Genomic DNA, 21,850 nt, shown 5'->3' with positions numbered 1-21,850 from the left:
TTGTGTAGCAACCATGGTGTCATTCTTACAATTAATTTCACAATTAACTGAAATCACTGAATATGAACAACGTTTTGTTCATGTTATGACAGTGTTTTGTAACTCACTCATTGGCGAATAAACAGCATTTTTCTTGATAACTTCAAAATCCGCCTTCAACCTGAAGATTTTTTGTTGGGTTTATCAAGTTTGTTTGTACAGTGTATTGTTTTCGTTACCAAGTGGATGGATATATACTTTATACCTTACAAAATAATGTGAAGTAAGACTTTTTTGGTGAAATGTAACACACTCAGTGTCAAAAGTGAGAAAATCTTCTCTATATTGTGAATTGGAGCATGGTAGAAGTCATAAGACATCATTGTTAGGTTGTTATGGTTTTGCTCTTTCATTTTTCATTCTTTTGAATGCATTTTTCATGTGAATATCTTGACAGTGTCCTAAAGTTTGATTTCTTTTGGTGAAATGTAACACACTCATTGGAAACTTTTAGGAATGACTTGACAGATAACTGTTAATGGGAATAACGGGTCCGGTATCATTGATGCATTTCAACTCTTTACTATTATGTACTTGTTTCTCTTCCCATTACATGTATTTCTACGGTTTTGTGTGTAAAATAAATAGGAATTTCGCAGTTTTGAATGTCTGTGTTGTGAGACACAGAAAGTTGATTTTTGTTTGAATACATTTTCACATCTTGTTCTGATTTGATTTTTTTTTTTTGCAGACTGTCCGTATGAAGTGTGTGGAACTAAGAATAGATTGACTGCTGAAACAGTAATCTTTTCAGTTATTTGAGTACTTGTTTGGTCGTTGTTTTGTTAATTGGTGTTCATGTAACACACACACTTTCCTAGGGTACCTAGATATGCAGAGTATTGCTGTCGGGGAATGCCACTTTTCACAAATGAAGATCAAGGTAGATACTAATAAATGCAGTTAACTTTTATTGTGTAATAGGTTTACTGTTAACTGTATATTAGAAAACAATGTGTGACACGGTGTTATGTAACACACTCCAGTTAAAATTTAAAATGCAATTCATTCCGCAGTAATTGATGAAAATACATTGTTACTGCCCAGACACAACTAAACACATAAACAGTTTCGCTGGACCCCAAAATGGAAAGTTATCCAAGAGTTTGTATTTGTGACTCAAGTGTCCCACAAATTCGACACCTTTTCTGAGCCATGACCACATACAATTAACTTACGTCATCATCAAGTACGTAAAGTACAATTTGTGACGTAAAGTACTCAGAAAGAAGCACACCACGCGCTGGTCGAGACTACGTGCATGCGCTTTCTGACTAATAAGATTTGAGACGCCAAGACATGAAAAGATAACTCTCTTTTCCGCCATAGTGCCTTCCAACTAGTCTCGGCCCGCTCAAAATAATGAGCCAAAATGACCGAGACTTTCCGTAATTCCTTCGCGTGACGTCTAACCCTCTTACGCCATAATGTGACGTCTTCAAATGACGAAATGTTAAAGTTTCTACCACAGACATACACACGCACACACACACACACACACACACACACACACACGCACAGACAGACAAAGTTACGATCGCATAGGCTACACTGTCACTTACGTGAGCCAACAACCATGACCAACCGTAGCATTCCGGGCAAGAAAATGTATTTAGGCCTGATGATCAAGACTAAGAAGATTCCACTGAATTCCATTCTACTGAATATAGCCAGTAGAAAAAGAAAGTGGGTAGTGCATCATGATCGACTAATGCTATGTACAGACCGTACGGTGCCAGCATGGATACAGCGGAGAAGAGTCATGAGCTACGAGAACACTCAAGTTCCCCCAGCCTATTCAACGCAGATGGAACATTGCTGACATCAAAGAAGAGTGTCTTTCTGCAAAAACTGAAAACCCCTCCACCCGCTTCAGTCGGTACAACCTCAGCTGCGCCTGCAGATACTGTGCTGCTGGATGGTATGACTATCCTCCACAAACTACACATCCAGAACACGTACCACAGATCCATGTTGTGTTTGACAGGTACAACCCATCAAGTACCAAAGAAGTGATGCTGCAGAAGTTGACGGAAGTGCAGATGGTTGGGGGGCGGCCCACATCAAGGAACCTGTTGCAGTCAATACACCATCATCGTTGGCTTGGTTGGTTGGTGGGTTATTATTGTTTATCGTCTCTTCAGCATTTTATAGCTATTCGAGACCGATGCAAGTTTGTCTCCTTTTTCAGTTCACATGGAAACTTCCATGCTTAACACTATGTACAACCATGCTCTGGCAACCAACATAGATCTCTGTCATTTGAGGCTTTGCTTTCGCTATTATTGCCGTTTTGTTGTTGTCAGCAGTGTTCAGCGAACACAACGCCGAGAGACAGCCAAGCAGGCATGCCATGCGTCAAGACAAAAACAGAGAAATTCAAAAATAGGCATCACTCCATGACAAAATGCTGACAGCTCGCTTGGAAACACTCTCAGGTGCCATAGAGTGATAGACCGCTGCTCTTTTTGTGATCAAGAGGAGAGCAAGATCCGCTGTCTTGACTGTGGCCACAGTGTTGTCTTTTGTGAACCGTGTAGCGACAAGCTGCATGTAGTGCTTCACCTTCACAAAGTTTATATCTGGAGTCTATGGCAATCCGTTTGTAAAGAAATTACGTTTTTTCCTGTTGATCTAAATAATGAATTATTTAGCTAAATAATGCATTATAGAGCTAAATAATGCATTATTTAGCTAAATAATTCATTATTTACACAAAAGTAAAAAATGTGATTGTTGTATGTAATTAAATAAATCTTTTATTTACTAAACAATTCATTATTTAAGTAAATAATGCATTATATACGTATATAAGGCATTATATACGTATATAATGCATTATATAACGTTACGAAACTCAACTCTGAAAACTGAACTAGCTCTATGTTAAATATTTATCGAGTGGTTCTTGTTTTCTTTACGCGCGGGAACCATTCAAAATGGCAAACGTAAATGAAATTGTTGCAGCCGTAACAAGTGCTGTCACTGCTGCCCTGAGGCCAGACCGGGACGCTGAACATTTCCAAGATGCGGTACGTTTTTATAGGTTAAATCCTCCATTGTAACAGAACGTAAGCAGTAGTGGTATAGCAGGGGGCACCGGATTTTTATAACAAGCAGTCCGGACCGGGCCCGGTCGGCTTCGCCCGGGTGTTTTTCACTTTGCATCATAAAAATTATAAGCTTACAGTACTTGCACTTTGAGGGCACCTCAATGAGTTATCCCCTTAAAAAAAGAGTAGGCGCTGTACTGGCACTTGCACTAAGCTTATATAGGCTGTATTCAATAACAAGGAGGTTATTTATCCGTAAAGTGAAACAATAAATCGAAAAATCAAACCGAGGTGCACATCTGTGGCTCTGGAAGACAAGTCGCATGCAAAATATCTTGTTATTGCTTCTGTTCATCTCTGATGAATCACACATATAGACACACACACACTCACATCCATTCTTATATAATCATATTAGGTATGAATAATATAAACAGGGTTTCTTTAAATAATTAACAAGAAGGGCAAAGCCCATACGACTCACATGCTTGACCTTGACCTTTACATGACCTTGACCTTCAGGGTCAAGGTCAAATAACTAAACCTAGCAATGACATCATACACTAAGAACTGCTTTACACATTTTTCCTACCAAAATACAAAATACAAAATCCAAGGTCATGCAACACAAAGCTGTTAATTCAAGACACAGGAAGTACAATGGTGCTTATTGGCTCTTTCTACCATGAGATATGGTCACTTTTAGTGGTTTACTACCTTATTTTGGTCACATTTCATAAGGGTCAAAGTGACCTTGACCTTGATCATGTGACCAAATGTGTCTCATGATGAAAGCATAACATGTGCCCCACATAATTTTTAAGTTTGAAACAGTTATCTTCCATAGTTCAGGGTCAAGGTCACTTCAAAATATGTATACAATCCAACTTTGAAGAGCTCCTGTGACCTTGACCTTGAAGCAAGGTAAACCAAACTGGTATCAAAAGATGGGACTTACTTTGCCCTATATATCATACATAGGTGAGGTATTGAATCTCAAAAACTTCAGAGAAAATGGGAAAAATGTGCAAAATAGCTGTTTTTTAGACAACATTTATGGCCCCTGCGACCTTGACCTTGAAGCAAGGTCAAGATGCTATGTATGTTTTTTGGGGCCTTGTCATCATACACCATCTTGCCAAATTTGGTACTGATAGACTGAATAGTGTCCAAGAAATATCCAACGTTAAAGTTTTCCGGACGGACGTCCGGACGGGGGGGACGGACGGACGGACGACTCGGGTGAGTACATAGACTCACTTTTGCTTCGCATGTGAGTCAAAAAGGTCATGTTTCCTTTGGTAAATACTAAATGAAACTTTCTCCTGAGCAACCTTCTGCAAATTTCAAGATCAAAAATATATTTGTATCTTTGTGGACGAATACTGTAATTTTACTGTTACTCTTTTCCTGTCCGAAATCTCGCTACTATCCACTATATTCCGCTACCCGATCCATCTTTTCAATGCTAAGGCCGTTGCTGTTGCTTGCAGATCTGCGACAACACGTGCAAAAAAAGTTCGCGTACGCTGCACTGCATTTCAGATGAAGCATTTTCACCGTAAAGTGTGCGTGTGTGTGATTTTGTTCTCAAAGTCAGTCAGAGAAAAAATAAAATGTACGTACTAGTCTAGCTAGCTAGCTAAAACTGACGGACACGTACATGCTTCAGTTATATCTCCCTTTAGTCTTAGAGCGCAAGTTAACCCCCTTGTATTTAGAACAGAAGAGAATTCATATAATTATATAGTAGGTATGTTACAAAGTGCGCGCGCAGCTAAATTTTTGACGTCAGAGAAAATGGCCCCCTATTTTCTGATCACTCTCGCTGGCTCAGTTTTGGGGTCCTCTTTTCTATTCTTGTCCGAATTTACTTCACGTGCGCACCCTGTCGATGATGTAGAGCACATTTTTGACTTCAAAGATTGAGAAAGATGTCGAGTCCAACAGTTTGTAGCTCGCCGGCCAGATTATCCGGCGAAGAAGACACACAAGAGGTACTTTTATAAAACAAGAGGCGAAGCCATCAAGGCTCACGTAAGAAATCGACAAACAGTAACACAAACTCAATCACTCCGTCACACACACACACACACACACACACACACACACACACACACACACACACACACACACACACAGAAAGAGCATAGGTGAAACTGTGCAAGAAAGCGAGACACTAGATCTAGATCTGTCTGTCTGCATGTAGCCTACTTACAGGGACACGACTGCCAACTAGTCTCGGCCCGCTCAAAATAATAATGACCGAGACTTTCAGTACTTCCTTCGCGTGACGTCTAACCCTCTTACGTCATAATGTGACGTCAATGTAATGTGACGTCTTCAAATGTTAGAGTTTCTACCACAGACATACACACGCACGCACGCACGCACATACGCACGCACAGACAAAGTTACGATCGCATAGGCTACACTTACGTGAGCCAACAATTTATAGCCTATGCACTCTTATGAGACGACTATGAACACTTAGTTTGACCATTTTCCTGCTGCTTAACATTTATGAACGTGCCTTCATTCGTGATTTAGGCACAGCAATGCAAGGACCGGTTGTCAATCTTTCTTTCTTTCTTTATTTGGTGTTTAACGTCGTTTTCAACCGTTCAAGGTTATATCGCGACGAGCCGGTTGTCAATGGTGTAGCTACTATTTGATTTTTTTTCCCAAAATGAGTGATTAATCAAGCAAATAGTGTAATATTTTACACGGGTTTTACGGGATTGCCCCATCGCAAGTCCTTGACTAGTATGGCCGTCCGTTCCTAGCGACCATGTTCTACTGGAACGGCAAGCTAAGCACTGGCGACCATGTTCTACCAAGAGACTTACTTGATACGGGGATCCCTTGAGGGGCGACGTAACGTCTGTCTGGGTTCTGATTTCTCTGATAAACTGCGCCTCCCCGTTGGTGATTTGCCGCCTTGTCGCCTGATTGGCCTACCTCGTCACGTGGTCCGTCAATGGTCTGTCATTCGTCAGTCGTGTCATGTGGTCAAACCCCCCTCTTTGCAACTAAGTTATTTCCCTTACAATAGCAGTTCTTGCATACACTATATTCATTTACCTGGGCAAATAACAAGAATACGTGCACGGATGACCATGGAAGTTAAAATTTGAATCTGGGTTTTAGGCAGATACGGACTCCATGCCTTCCTACCGTGCACGGCTGGGCGGAAAAGGAAGAACGTCGTGTCAGGGGAAATAAGCAGGCTCCAAGGGAGATTACTTGCCGCGCGTCCCTACGAGTTTTAGGTCAGTATCCACGCGCTTAGAACAAGGATGCATTTTTTTTCTCTCTCTCTCTCTCTCTCTCTCTCTCTCTCTCTCTCTCTCTCTCTCTCTCTCTCTCTCTCTCTCTCCCAATCTCCCTCAATCACTCTGTGAAACTTTCTCATTGTAAAAACTAGTCTAATTCCGCTGAAGAAGAAAAAAAAACTAATTTAAAGCTTACTGGATCTACCGCAAATGAAAAAATCCAAAAACAAAGAGACTGCCAACGTTCCAAAATTCAGAATCAAAAAACAAGAAAGGTAGGTTGTTGGAACGTTTGTTATTGACAAAACAATACATTCACAGATATTTCGACCCAACGGTCTTTTAAGTGAACAGACAAACAAATATTCACACAAAACTTATCTTGATACAAGTGTAGTTCTATCACGTCCACTCGTCAGGAAGCCGAGCCAATGAATGACTGTATGATGAAATGAATGACGTAGAAAGGGAATGACGTCAGCGTCGAAAGAATGTTCCATAGGTAAATACAAAGAAACTACAATGGGACCTTATGTACAGTGTTTGGTAAATAGAACATGGCAGCAGAGAGAGAAGGAGAGAGAAAGAGAGAGAGAGAGAGAGAGAGAGAGAGAGAGAGAGAGAGAACGAGCGTGGTTGTATGTGATTTGTGAAGAAAAATAAAGAGAGCTAAGTTTGAAAGTAGTATACACCTAATGTGTATATAATTACTGAGGTATGAAGTCTTGTGCGGATTTAGATTTTGTTTGTTTGTTATGAATTAATCTCAAAAGCCAATGTTTGGAATTGTTGTGGTGAATTTCTTTCTTAAACGGCTGCAGTGAGCATTCACAATTTAATTAATTTAACAGAAACTATGATCACTCTGAGCAGAGAGCACCAAGGCTGTTTGTTCTTGGTATGTAAGGATAAGGACCGGGCTGCTTTCTCCCTGGGGAAAGCGAGCTGCCATACAGTATACGGCGCTACCCATTTGTTTAGTGGGTTTTTTCCTGCATGCGTGTATTGTGTTTTATATGAGTCTGTAGTTATATGTGTCTGTATTATTTCCTGAGAGAACACACACACACACACACACACACACACACACACACACACACACACACACACACACACACACACATGTAGATTTTTGTTGTGACAATGACGAAAGACAACCCGGAGGCTGGCGACGATGCCATTTTTGGATTGCTTCCCTTCCATCGGTATTCTTGATCAAGATCACTGTCGGTGATGTTATAATTATGTGCCGAGAGCTGTTCAAGAGCTTTCTACCAGGCGACTGTTCTGTGTGCTACCTAAGAATCAAAACAGGTTTGATGACAACTATGCAGTAGTCGCGTATCAACGTTTTTTTCAGCGGATTCAAAGAAGCTCAGCAGGCATATCTTGCTGTACTGTTCCAATCTGAGAACACATCTTGAATAAAACACCGATTCATATGTAACAACACATTTTTGCAAGGACGGCAGAGATAGAGAGGGAGAGAGACAGGGAAAGATAGTTAAAGACACGACTTGGTCTTTGTTTAAAATAAAATCAGCTTCTCTGTAACCATTCGTGTCCAAAAAGCTGGTTTGAGTGAGGGTGTTCAGTCCACACAATGAATCCACATAATTATATGTCTACAACAATAAAAAAAATAAAAAAAATAACAAACAAATTAGTGTCCATTATCACATGTCTAGATAGATACAATTCTTTTGTAAATGGTTTGTTTTTTGTTTTTTTGTACAAAATTGATGGTCTTTGGCGCATCCACACCCTGTCACAAGTGTCATTCTGATAGTCCGAGGACACTGGACACGAACAACCTCCAACATCGCCACGTTCAACGCATGAAGAATTCACACCGGGAAAGCCACAGGAGCTTAATAATTAGTTTACGCGATTGCATGCCGCAATGGACTAACGGCTAATGGTCACAAGAAAGCGGCAACTTTGATATTTAATCCCCGGGCACACTTTGAGTCGTGGCTGGAACTGGGTGTGACACTAATGCCTGGCGTTGCCTGTGGTCTACACACACATTAATTGTTGTATTTAGCACACCTGCCGGTGAGACTGCCTCTTGTCTATACACACATCATTGTATTTTGTACACCTGGCAGGTAGTTTCGTGGACACTCAGCGGCTCACCACGAAGGAGGCATATTTCTGAGATAAAACAACAACGAAAAAGGAAAGATTGAGAACATAATTCAGTAATGAACAAGAGCAGTGTTGGAACTAGAATAACACAAGGGATCCTGATCCTTTTGCGTTTTTAAAATTCAGTGTTATCAGGTATTTTTACTGCCAAGCTGGCGGTTTGTTTACTTGCAAGCTCAGTGATTGATTTTGACTTTGATGTGCTATTCATCGATCATTCCTGGTTGTTGTGATTGCAACAATTACGAAGGGTTGTGAAGAGAATACAAGTGAGATTTTTGTGTTGGTTCCGTGGACTTGTGTTTAGCTGATTGGTGTTCTTACACAGCAGTGGAGCAACACCACAACACATACAATTAGACGACATGTTTGCATTTACAAGGAACTGAATTTCCCTCATTATTTCGCATCCGTTTTTGAGGATTATAATGTTGTGCCTACCATAAGAAAAGCAAAGGAAATTTCACACCTTCAGCTGCAGATCCACAGTTTAACCTGTCACCGTATCTGCGTTCAGTGTCTGTCGGCGTCTTAAGCCTGATATTAATTTGGCCAAGTCCACTTCGCGAAGTCTACTTAACGAAGTTCGCTGCAAGAAGCTAAGGCATATTCGGGCTCAATTAGGGCCAGCCTTTACCAAGAGACATTTCATCTTGTACACGACGTTGTTGAAATCAGTCTTTGATTTAACCACATACATTTTCAGACAATCTGACCTCAAGCCTTCACTACCTGTATAACTTCAACAGCAAGCACCAGCGACAATGCCTCTGATTCACAACGACAGCTCAAACTCTTTCAAGCCCATCCCAGAACACTCCATCCCTGCACATCGTGATCTGGGCAAACCGCCGCGACCCCAGAGTGCTGCGCAACCGGAAACGACCTCTACACCGGAAGCCGGCGTGCAGGAGTTAAGGAACATATTGAGTGATCTTCAAGACGATGCGGCGGAGTGAAACATGGAGCGGGATGAGATGGGGGACTGTGGATGGGGGGAGGGGGAGGAAGCCGACCCTCCAGTCGATCCAGTGTCAGGTCGTCGTCGCGTCACGGGTCACGTATCGGGTCACGGCGGAACAGCTTGGTGATGAGCGAGGATGAGGAAGAGGCAGAGGTGAGATGAATACAGTGGACCCCCCACCCCCATCCCCCGTCCCCCATTTCTCTTTAAAAAAAAATTTACAAAAAAGATTTAAGATTTCCTCATTTTTGAGACCTTGATTTGTCACATTATCTGTTCATAATCTGTGTAATCTTACCTCCATTTCAAGGCCAATGCTTTTCATTAGTGCAAGGGAGGCCACTACATCGATACAAGATTAATTCTTATAACAAAAATATCGCTCAAATATGTATGCGAGATCATTATTGAATTGCATGTTGATCGTGCTTACGTACTGTAATCTGAAAAGTCGACATTGTGCCCTTCTGAAGATAGCGAAACTGAACGATACAAGTTTACACCCTGTAGCAGGGATGGCCAAATCGTCCGCCCGGTTTACCAGGGACGAGCAAAACATTCGCCGGGCTAGTAGAAACCACGTGGCAACTCGTCCGGCTGGCCAGTGAACATTCTGGTCCAATGCAACACTTTTGGTTGTAATATCGAGTTACAAAGCCATATAAACACTGCAGATGCAGTAACTGTGGTATGTACCGGGCCAGCGACAATTCTGGCGGGCTAGTAACTTTCTTGAAGTTACTCGCCCGGTTGGCGAGTTAACATTTTGAGATTTGGCCATCTTTTGCTGTAGTCTATGTCTGTCATGTCAATGCTGAACTAATCTTCTTTGTTTCCCTTTAGGTGTCAGGCAGCCAAAAAGCCCATCTGCTCGTGGCCTCCCAGCAGCGTCTCGTGCACAATATGCAGGGCTTGCGTCACGAGCTGAATTCTCTGGACGAGGAGGTCAACCGCATCCGCAACGACATCCTCAACAGCCGCAGGTTCTTCAATGCCATGCAGGGCAGGCCGGAACAGCCTCGCTGGGGCAGCTCGTGGAGGAGGTACTACTACCCTGGCAGCGGGTCCAGCTCGCCTTCAGTATACAGTGACAACAGCTACAGGTCAGTGTGTGTGTGTGTTTTTGTGTGTTTTTGTGTGTGTGTGTGTGTGTGTGTGTGTGTGTGTGTGTGTGTGTGTGTGTGTGTGTGTGTGTGTGTGTGTGTGTGTACAGGCTACGGTTGTAGTTCCAGTAGAGTGTTTTCGTGGATAAACAGCGGCATGATCGTCTCTCTGTTTCCTTTCCACAGTCTCTGTGAATTTCTCCCTGTTCATGCCGTAGTATATATTGATTGTCCTTTCTATGTGTTCACAGCGATGAAACAGAATCCATGGATAGGAGTGAAAGCTGCTGTTCCTTCAACTCCTGGCGATCCGAGACAGAGCTGTGTGGCGTCTTTCGAGAAACCGAGGACAACTCAACGTCCGACAAAAGCAGCGTCAAAAGCAATACACCGCGCAAAACACACAGACACCACACGACTTACAGCAACGAAAACGGCAGCAACAGCAGCGGCGGCAGCAACAACGGCAGCAAGAGCGGTGTCAGCAATACCAGTAGCAGCAGCAACAACACCAGTAGCAGCAGCAACCTTAGCAGCAGCAATAACACAAGCAGTCCTGGTGGAAAAGACAGATTTGCTTTTCAAGGGCCTGACTACACTAGATCTACGGGGCGTTACCGTCAGCTGGGCACTCCCACTCTGAGAGGATGATATTGTAACGGCTGCAGCGATTGGACAATTGCAACAGCGGCAGCAACACCAACAGAAGCAGCAACATTGCCTGCAGTAACAATACATGTATAGTCCGAATGGTAAAGGCAGGCTCGTTTTTCAAGGCCCTGACTATACTAGATGTACGGGGTGTTGTATTTGCTGGGAACTCCATCAGATTTGCTGACCGGTGCAGAGACTGCTCTGCAATAAACTACTGCGTTGGAGAGGAATAATCAACATACCCGCTGGTACTTAGTGTGATATAATAACTATATACTGCCACCCAGACACATCTGAAAAGCAAAGTGTGTTAAACTGAACCTGCCAAATATGGTGATGTCGGAAGCTTTCAACATATAATGGCATCAACAGCAATTCATGAATTACTCCGTTGTACAACGCAGTGACCAATTGCCATTCGGGGAACTGAGGTAATACGACGTTTGCCTCCGGATGAGGGGATACGAGTTGCTGTTCCCAGTAAACTGACAATATAACGAACTGGGATTTAATAATATTGTGATAGTAATTTTTAAAAAAAAACAAGAAAGGTAAGTTGTTGGAACGTTTATGTTATTTATGTTATATCACATTGTGATAGTGGAAGAAAGGGAAACATGCCTGCTTATACGAGTAGGCGTTCTAGCTTCGAAAGCCAGAAACAAATCACACATCCCTGCAGACTCTGAAACACTTTCTGTGCAACTGAATGTCCTGTTTCAGCTTTCTGCTTCGAATAAGCAGGGTTTCCCTCTAACTACTTACTGTTTCATTCGCAGCTGGTTGTATCCTGTCGACACGACCACAGGAGCTTGTATCAAAGCACCGGTCGATTATTAGTATTACTCCGTTACCCTTACTGTAGGTAGTGAATAGTAGTAGTAACTCTACAGTAAGGATAAAGGAGCAGGATACTCCAATCGACCGGCGCTTTGATACAAGCTCCTGTCGTCACCTCGTACCCGTTTTTGTAACGGATGACTTTTGCAACTTTTGTGGACATCTTTCATATCGGTCTGATTTTCCCCGTGCACTATAGCACAGCCACACTGACTTAACACGGGGTTGCATCGTTAATGTCATCAGTGTGATTTTACAGGCATTGAAATGAACAAGCGAATTTCATCCTCATGGGTATATATAAAATTGAGGTACTACATTGGTTGAGTTGTGGTGTACAGTTCGTGGTGTATGGTTCTGAAGACGCTCCCTCTCAAAGACGGAACCTGAAAAAAGCAGACCGGGTGTCTTTTACAGCAAAATGTTCTCTTCATCTTACAGAATAAACCATTTTCTCTGGGAAAGAGGATCCTTCATCTATTTTTACAAACACGCTCCACAATATTGCTACCAAATTCATTCAAAACATCTACTTCAACCAACCGTACTAAGGTGCCATGTTTAAGTGCAAAATGTCAAGAAGCCCGGACTGCAGGAAAGAAAAGTCAGTGCAAATTCTTCACATGTCTAACCTTGGCAAGACATTGGAGTACTTTCGATGTACTGCTAAAAGTCGTTCTGTCATAAAACAGTCCAAAACAACATCCTGGGGATTATTTTGCTCAACCTTAAATCCCAAGGTAGCTACTAGTAAAGTCTGTAAGGATAAATCAATGTCAAACCGGCCATCCGATTTCCGTTAGTGGACATTGCCCTCAGTCGTAAATTTGGATGCAATTTGGATTCCCCGTGCAAGTTCCCAATTATGCTGTCAAAATGAAAAAGAAGTCTGAAATGAAAAACAAACAGACATGCCTTGTTTTGAAGAATCAATATTTTTCATTAAAATCTTCTCTCTCTAGGCTCAAAAAAGAATTTAAATGGAGTCACATATAATTTTCCCCGGACACTTTAATTGGCTATTGAAGGTAAAGGCTGACAGTGTGTGTTGTTCGTCCGTCGATTCGACGAGGACCACTCATCCGGGGGTTGCTGGGGCTGGCTATTTCTGTGCGTGCGTAGATGGCTGACAAGGCCGATCCTGGCACGGAAGGTTCGGATACAAAAGGGACAAGGGACGAGTGGGACGTCTCCAGGAGGGTTGATGGCACGGGCTTTTCGGGTCTGTCTCATCAACTCAGCGGCGGTCGTTCTGCTGGCCTCGCACATCTTGGCGCCTTTGTGGATGGAGGAGCGCCAGGTGGCACGATCCAGTGCAGATTTCTCCCACGTGTCAGGGTTGATGGAAAACGCTTTCAGTGAGGCTTTGAGAGTGTCTTTGAAGCGTTTCTTCTGTCCTCCGTGGGACCGCTGGCCCTGTTGCAGCTCGCCATAGAACAGTCAGGATGGTAGTGATGCTGGGGAGATCTGCTCTGGCTAGCACTTCTGTATCTGGGACTTTGTCCTGCCACTTTATGCCCAGGATCTTTCTGAGACTTGTTGTGTGGAAATGGTTCAGTTTCCTGGCATGTCGTTGGTACACTGTCCATGTCTCGCAAGCGTAGAGCAGCGTTGGGAGCACCACTGCCCTGTACACTTTCAGCTTGGTCTGGGTGGTGATGCCTCTTCTGTTCCAGACATTTGGGTACAGTCTGCCAAAAGTGGAGCTGGCTCTCGCTATTCTGACGTTCACTTCGTCGTCGATGGTGACATTTTGCGACAGTGTGCTGCCCAGGTAGGTGAAGCGGTTCACCGTGTTGAGTCTCTGGCCATTGACTGTGATGTCAGGCTCGACATAAGGTTTTCCAGGCGCTGGCTGATGGAGGACTTCAGTCTTCTTTGTGCTGATCGTCAGACCAAAGTTTGTGCAAGCGCTGGAGAACATGTCAACGCTGCATTGCATATCAGCTTCTGAGACAGCGTTGAGGGCACAGTCATCAGCAAACAGGAAGTCTCTAATGATATCCTTCGTGACCTTGGTTTTTGCTTGGAGCCTCCGAAGGTTGAACAGTTTGCCATCTGTGCGGTACCTCAGGTCGATCCCGATATCTCCGTCTCTGAAGGCGTCTGTCAGCATGGCCGAAAACATGAGGCTGAACAGTGTCGGCGCCAGGACACAGCCTTGTTTGACCCCATTTGTGACTGGGAAAGGCTGACAGTACGGCCATATTTAAGGTCCACCCTACCTCGTGAATACTGTTCGCCTCACTGTCTTTATAGATGACAGGAGACAGTAGGTATCCCCACAAAATAAATCACAAAAGTTTCACACGTTGGAATCGACACAAAAGAATCACAACTGACTAAACTAAAACCTCTTCTGGTATTCGAAAACAGCAGTCATTTAGAATCAACAAAACATCACAACAGTTTAACATGAACAACTGTTCATGTATGCATATCGAAACGGTCTGTTCTGTTAAGATAGCCCGCCTAGCAACGATGCAATGGCCTGCATCTGTTGGACATGCTTCGAACACCAGACCGTGTGAATTAGCACAAAAATACAGTTAGACCATTAGAAATTGTAAGTATTCGTCCGATGTGTGAACATAATAGCTGCGCGTTTGTAGGAGCATTGGTTTGTTCCTCAGGCAAAAAGTTTATTTGAGAAGCAAGGTTTTTTATTATTCAGAAATGAAGCAAGATTATTGATAATGGTGTGTTTGTCATTTGTTTGTAACATTTCGGAGAACTTTCGTGTCCATGAAAAAGCTTATTCTGAGATGGAACACAAGTTGTTTGTTTATAATCTTGTGTGGAGGAGTTTCATTCTACACTCTACAAACTCTACAGCAGAAGAGAATTAATTAAACTTTCTCATTTTCTGAGTAATACAGAAAGTAAAATAGATATTTCTCAGAAAAAAGATGGAGGTTACTTTTCCGTGATGAAGCCCTGTTACACGAAATTAATGCTAATCATTTTGAAAATGAGAGAACATGATGACGCTGGCGAGTTTGGAAAACTTGCGTTCGATAAATGAGGACTAGAGTAATTTGTCCTCCGGCAAAGTTTCTTACGTCCACTGCGGACGTGTCTCGTTGAAAGCATTGATGGTTTTTTTCCCTTTCGTCGCCTTTTTTTGGGTTTTTTCTTCTTCTTTTTTTCCAATTGCAATTTTCTTGTCGGCTAAATTGTTCGATTCCGTTTCTTGAATCCTCTATCTCTGGCTATGTCTCTGTCTGTGTGCCTGTCTCTCTGTCTGTCTCACTGTCTCTTTATCTTGCTGACTGTCTATCTGTTGGTCTCTCTCTCTCTCTCTCTCTCTCTCTCTCTCTCTCTCTCTCTCTCTCTCTCTCTCTCTCTCTCTCTCTCTCTCTCTCTCTCTCTCTCTCTCTCTCTCTCTCTCTCTCTCTCTCTCTCTCTCTCTCTCTCGCACGCATGCTCGCAAGCACGAAAACACACACACACACACACACACACACATACACACACACACACACACACACACGCAGGACAATGGCTTTGATCAGACTAGTAACAAGTTGTTGTAAAGCAACACAACAACAAAATTGCACCATCAAGAAGCACTCGCCCACAGGGTCTTTCCAGTCGAGAGAGCCCCATGCTTTCTGTATCTCTTAGAGGGATACTATTGAACTAACCATGTGGGGGAATCTACGGTACCCTAATCTACGGTACCCTAATCTACGGTACCCTAATCTACGGTACCCTAATCTACGGTACCCTAATCTACGGTACCCTAATCTAGACACACACGGCTCGAGTTGCTCGAAAACGCACCACAAGAATGGGAATCAGTTTTATCAAAGTGAGTGAATGCGCTTCAGAGCGCTGCCTCTCTCAGGTGTTAAAGACGAAATGTAGTCCAGATGCGCCGCCCGGCGGAAAGACTAGAGCGCCATCTATGACGCGGCCCCGTGTAACGTTCATGGAAGTTACTCAGTGGAAGCCATCGTTATGAGTGCCCTTTCCTTGTCTATTTCACGACATGTACCTAAGATTCTTAAATACCTCCTTTTGCAAAGTGAAGGCAGTCCTCCTGTGGGGTAGCATTATTTGTATCGCGGAATCGTATGGTATAACTTTGGAAGAGACCTGAGAGCCTTATATCCCTTCAAGCAAAACTCAACAATCAGTCCGACTTCTTCCCACGAGAGAGCTGTACACACTCTTCACTCTTAAAGTGATGGTGTCTCCCAAAGCTCAACGCTGGATTTAAATCCAGGAATCGTGTCAAACGGGTAGACCTGGGGCAGGTTTCCTGGGCCATCAACACAGTCGGCCAACTGCAGTTGAAAGAGTTACATGCAGTATTCCGACATGCCGCCTGGTGGGTTAAGAGTGGAGATTTTTCCGATCTCCCAGGTCAACTTATGTGCAGACCTGCCAGTGACTTAACCCCCTTCGTGTGTACACGCAAGCACAAGACCAAGTGCGCACGGAAATGATCCTGTAATCCATGTCGGAGTTCGGTGGGTTATGGAAACACGAAAATACCCAGCATGCCTACCCAACGAAAGCGGAGTGAAGATGACTATGCTCTCAGAGTATAGCGTGGGGAACCCAAATGGGCATTCGAGCTCACGCGTCACCAGAATTTCTGGAACGCTGAAGAAGAAGAAGTATTCCGACAAAATCAGGTTTTATGAAAACGATTTCAGTCGGCTGATAATGCTCTTAACGCCTTTTAACGCGGGGAATTGCCTGATGACAGTGCTGCTCTCCCCCCAGCATCGCGTTCGGACAACCGCAGTCGGGTGACGCAAGGGTGATTCGGTCCGACTGTCAGCGTAACTACCTCGAGTCCATGATTCCGGCTTCTGCACACTTAGTCATTTCAACAACCTTGATGAAATATCTGCTGACGATAAAAAAAACCATAACCAACCAACCAACCAACCAACCTAATAGTGAAGCATGGCGACCGTTACTCAGAAGAAAAGGAGGAATTCTTGTTCCGTGTTCTGAAAAATGAAAACACGCTCATAATTATACGGTCATTACCACTTTAACAGAAACCAAAGAATACAATTTTCCCCAGGCATTAATTAGCTTTTAGTGCGGAAGAATTGATGATTTGATGGATCTGTTTTTGCTTTCAAGGTGACCTGGTTGTGCCCTGAAAAGTTCAGTAAATAACGAGTGTTGTTGAAATATAGGTTAGGGAGATGGTGATTAAAGGCCCAAAGAAAGTGGAACACGTCAAGGACAAGCAATAACAAGAAGAAAACAAGTCGCGTAAGGCGAAATTACTACATTCAGTCAAGCTGTGGAACTCACAGAATGAAACTGAACGCACTGCATTTTTTCACAATGACCGTAGTCCGCCGCTTGTGCAAAACAGAGTGAAACTAACGAGCCTGTTTAGCGCGGTAGTAGTTTCGCTGTGCTGTGTTACGAAGCGGTTTACTCGTATTTTTGGTAATGTGTATTGTTGTAAATAGAATAGACTATAGCGATGGTCAGACATTGGAAAGGGCTATAGGCTGCATACCGTCACGTTGACCGCAGTTGAACCTTCGTGTAACTGACAAGGTTTTTCACGTGCAAGTAATGCAGACGACAGCTCACTGGCAATGTCATAGCAAGAACGACTTTGTAAAATCAGTCGCCGTCAAGGAGCCAAGCTCGACTCATGTTTTTCGTAACACTTTAGCAGACGGGCTCCTGTTTTAGGTATCTGACTGAAGAAGGATGAAGACTGACGAACTTTCCCTATCAGCTTACATGATATCTTCCATTTTCATATTCATGCCAGGCAGGCCGGCGACTGTACTAAATGTTGGCTTTACACTCTTTTGAGGTATGTTTGAAACCGGTTATATTTTCATGTCATGTTGTCGTATGTGAGAAGAGTGACTGTTTCTGTGTTTAACGTTATTGTGTAGGCCTAAGCTATTGTGCTACACTGCTTAAACATGTGAGGGTTTTACGTAACGTTTTCTTGGTTTTAGAAAACAGGAATTAACGTGTAAATAATTATATTGGCTCATGCAGCTTAATATGTTGGACGAGTGAGTATTTTTATTGTGCGAGTGAAAGAAACTAAAGACAAGTTGACTTATGGACTATAAACTTTACAGTGTTCCAACTGGAGGGTTTCATCGACGGAGGCTGAACTGAACTGGTGACTGCGGCTTGGTGTACATGACCATGGCATGGAGAGCTGGCAGAGTTCTACAGTTAGCCGCCGAGACGGACTGGAAGGATCAAGGACTACGTCAAGCAATGGTTGCGGTGTCGTGAGGACTGGTGCACCCTTATCAGTCGTCTGAAGGACTTACAGCCATACCAACATCTTGAGGGCCGAAAGATGGCAGTAGGGTAACGTACAGTAGAATACCTATTCGTCTTACCTGTTAAGCTGCTTTGTTTGAGCCAAAAGGTGTCTGCGTCTTGGACTGTAGAGTTTCTTGCGGTGTTGTCGGCCTAGAGTACTGGTCGAAGCCCGGAAATGATTTTGTGATGTAAAAAGCTTTGTAAACAATAATAATTAGTCTTGGCAGTGTCAAGATCCATTTAACACCAGGTTTTTGCGTGTGTGAGTGCGTGTACGCTTGTGCCTTGTAAGCTACTGTAGCGGACAACTATTCAGATTACATTCAAGCCTGTAAACAAATACTAAACTTATAGAGTGGTGTAGAGACATTTATGATTGTCTAGAAACCGGGCTATACCACTCCATAACATGCTGCATAGCACGCTTTTCTGTGCCTCTCTTCGTTTTAACTTTCTGAGCGTGTTTTTAATCCAAACATATCATATCTATATGTTTTTGGAATCAGGAACCGACAAGGAATAAGATGAAATTGTTTTTAAATCAATTTCGGATATTTAATTTTGATTATAATTTTTATATTTTTAATTTTCAGAGATTGATTTTAATCCAAATATAACATATTTATATGTTTTTGGAATCAGGAAATAATGTAGAATAATATGAACGTAAATTTGGATCGTTTTATATAAAAAAAATTATAATAATTTTCAGATTGTTAATGACCAAAGTCATTAAATAATTGTTAAGCCACCAAGCTGAAATGCAATACCGAAGTCCGGTCTTCGTCGAAGATTGCTTTACAAAAATGAGGGTGTAACAGCGACGCCTCAACTTTTACACAAAGCCGGATATAACGTCATCAAAGACATTTATCGAAAAAATGAAAAAAATGTCTGGGGATATCATACCCAGGAACTGTCATGTAAAATGTCATAAAGATCGGTCCAGTAGTTTACTCTGAATCGCTCTACACACACACACACACACACACACACACACACACACACACACACACACACACACACACACACACACACCACGACCCTCGTCTCGATTCCCCCTCTATGTTAAAACATTTAGTCAAAACTTGACTAAATGTAAAAAGGCGTGTAAAGCTAATATCTCAAGTTTGACTAAAGTTAGGAACCTAATTTTTTTGCACACACCCTAGGCCCCACAATTTCAAGCTACTCACCAAGTTTGAGCTTAATCGACCACAGAGTACCAGAGATACAAGTCTACACTGTCGTGGGACAAATGGACAAACAAACAAACAAACAGACACAGTGAAACCTAATAGCCGCTTTATATACAGTATAAAGGTGGCTAAAAAAAAAAGGAGAAAAATAATAAACACATCAAATTAATGACTTTTGGATCATATTTAAGAGGATAACATTTAAACTTAGATTACAATTTAAGTCTGTACCTAAAAACTGTTTTCATCATTTTCACGAGTTTTCATTCACAAGTACCTGGGAAATAAATCTCATGTTTCCCAGGCAATAAATCCCCGGTTACCATAGTTGCAGGAAGCAGGTTATACATGGATAATCAAAAGCAAACCCAATAGAAACGCTCGGGGATTCTTCGGCTCTTTTCATTGGTGTTTCCCCAGACCTAAACAGACGACACGACACTGCTTTGCAAAGTTCAAAAAACGAACTGGCAAACTGGCAAAAGTAAACAAAAAACAAAACTACTTCATGAAAGGTCATACATTCATCAAAAACAAATGAAACCTAGCGATATGTTTTGTCTTCTTACAGAGTCATGGAGTGCGTGTATCTGTGTTTCGATACACAGACGTTCGGAGAAACACGAACGTCAAGTTCAAGTAAAACGACCCCTGACACACACATTTTGACCCGTGCACAAGACGTTGTATCGATAAACGAAGCACAAATAAGAAACAATAATAAAAGCACAGAAAATAGCAACAAGATATGCAAACATCTAACAAAGCCGAGCAAGCAGAATGACAGGTCTAATGAAAAACAAAGAGGTACTGGGTCGGAAACAAGATCGCGATTCTTTCCTTCGCTGCACGACGCAAATCTTCTGTGACCTTTGACCAAACGTAGCTTCCACATTCGATCACTCAGCTTAATATTTACAACAGAAAGCCGAGGGGGTGGAATACCGAGATGAACCTACAGAACTGTGCATCCTCAAACCTGACATATTCATTCCAGCATTTAATGAACTCAAAAACACAGAAAGTTACTTTCACACGCCAGCTTTGATTGCCAGTGGTTATCAAACCGGGACTCGTGTGGTTATCAGCACGGAACCCGTGTTTCAAAGCATGGCTCCCTGGGTTGATTGTGCACTTATTTTCTCACTACCAAAATGATGACAAAAACTGTGTTTGGTGGTTTGTTGACAGACGAGCTTTTTTGTCGGTCCTCGGCGGTCATATCGACTTTTGTTTCATATTTATTGACCGCGGCCTTCGGCCTTGGTCAATAAATATGAAACAAAAGACGATATGCTCCCCCTCGGACCGACAAAAAAGCTGGTCTGTCAACAACCCATCAAACATCTTATATTGTTCATTGTAAGTGTTGCAATATTGAAAAAATGATGTTGAAAAAAGGAGATAGAAAGATCACAGAAAGTGGAAAACGTGACCAAATATTAAATTTGTACGTTACCAATAATTTGGAAGTGACCATAATTCAAGTCTGTGGCATGAAAACAATTGTAAACGATGAGTTTTTTTTTTTTTTTTAATATTTTAAGTTGTGTTGAGACAAAGGTGATAGACCAATCAAAGAAAGTGGAAAAAGTGAAAGGCAAATGACAGAAGAAGAGAAAAAAAGAGATTTTTTTTAAAACAGAAATTATAAGAATAAGAAAGACATATTACATCTGTCCCTTGGTGATATCAAATCGAACAAGATCACAATCCTGAGCACGTACCTGATAGAATGGAAAGCTTAAAATGCAATATCGCCACAGAGTCAATTTTTAATGGTAATGATTAATAGGTTACTTCCATCATCATCATCATCATCATCATCACCACTATCACCACTATCATCTTCACCATCACCATCATCACCACTATCATCATCATCATCATCATCATCGTCGTCGTCGTCGTCGTCGTCGTCGTGCACCAATTGTATCAATAACAACAACAGTACTATAAACTTAACAAAACCAAAACGTAGCACAATAATGACACCAAAAAGGAAAAATGACCAACATTTAACAACACAATCGTCATTAACATGAACACAACTCAGGGTTAAAGCAATTTTTGTAAGTGGTGTTCCCAACTCAGCTGATCCAAACCAAACTGTCCTCAAACTGAACTTTAAACGTACCCAACGGCGTCTTTGATGTTGGGTCTCATTTGATACCCCTTTCTTTCCAACATGTACTTATGGGAGCTTACGACTTGTTACGGCAATGATTTCTGGCCCGTGATGTTCGCTTACAACGTGTTTTGACCGAGACCACGCGGGTTTGGCTTG

The 21,850-nt window shown here is 42.4% G+C and overlaps 1 protein-coding gene and 1 long non-coding RNA gene across 2 annotated transcripts; both read left to right on the top strand.

Moving 5' to 3' along the window:
- The first annotated feature begins 1,451 nt into the window (after positions 1 to 1,451).
- LOC138967621 (protein rtoA-like) lies at positions 1,452 to 12,451 on the top strand. Its single transcript, XM_070340228.1, has 6 exons — positions 1,452 to 2,153; positions 3,007 to 3,071; positions 6,243 to 6,364; positions 9,225 to 9,635; positions 10,326 to 10,585; positions 10,837 to 12,451. The coding sequence occupies exons 4-6, from the start codon at positions 9,510 to 9,512 to the stop codon at positions 11,234 to 11,236; spliced, it is 786 nt and encodes a 261-aa protein (XP_070196329.1). The 5' UTR covers positions 1,452 to 2,153; positions 3,007 to 3,071; positions 6,243 to 6,364; positions 9,225 to 9,509; the 3' UTR covers positions 11,237 to 12,451.
- A 5,029-nt stretch (positions 12,452 to 17,480) lies between these two features.
- LOC138965914 (uncharacterized) lies at positions 17,481 to 18,608 on the top strand. The gene is made up of 2 exons (XR_011455562.1): positions 17,481 to 17,888; positions 18,169 to 18,608. It is a non-coding gene; the product is annotated as an uncharacterized lncRNA (long non-coding RNA).
- Positions 18,609 to 21,850: the final 3,242 nt, after the last annotated feature.

The sequence above is a fragment of the Littorina saxatilis genome, linkage group LG5 (genome assembly GCF_037325665.1).
Source record: "Littorina saxatilis isolate snail1 linkage group LG5, US_GU_Lsax_2.0, whole genome shotgun sequence".
Lineage (NCBI taxonomy): Eukaryota > Metazoa > Mollusca > Gastropoda > Littorinimorpha > Littorinidae > Littorina > Littorina saxatilis.
Note: the sequence above shows the minus strand (reverse complement) of the source record. Positions and strands in the feature narration are given on the sequence as shown.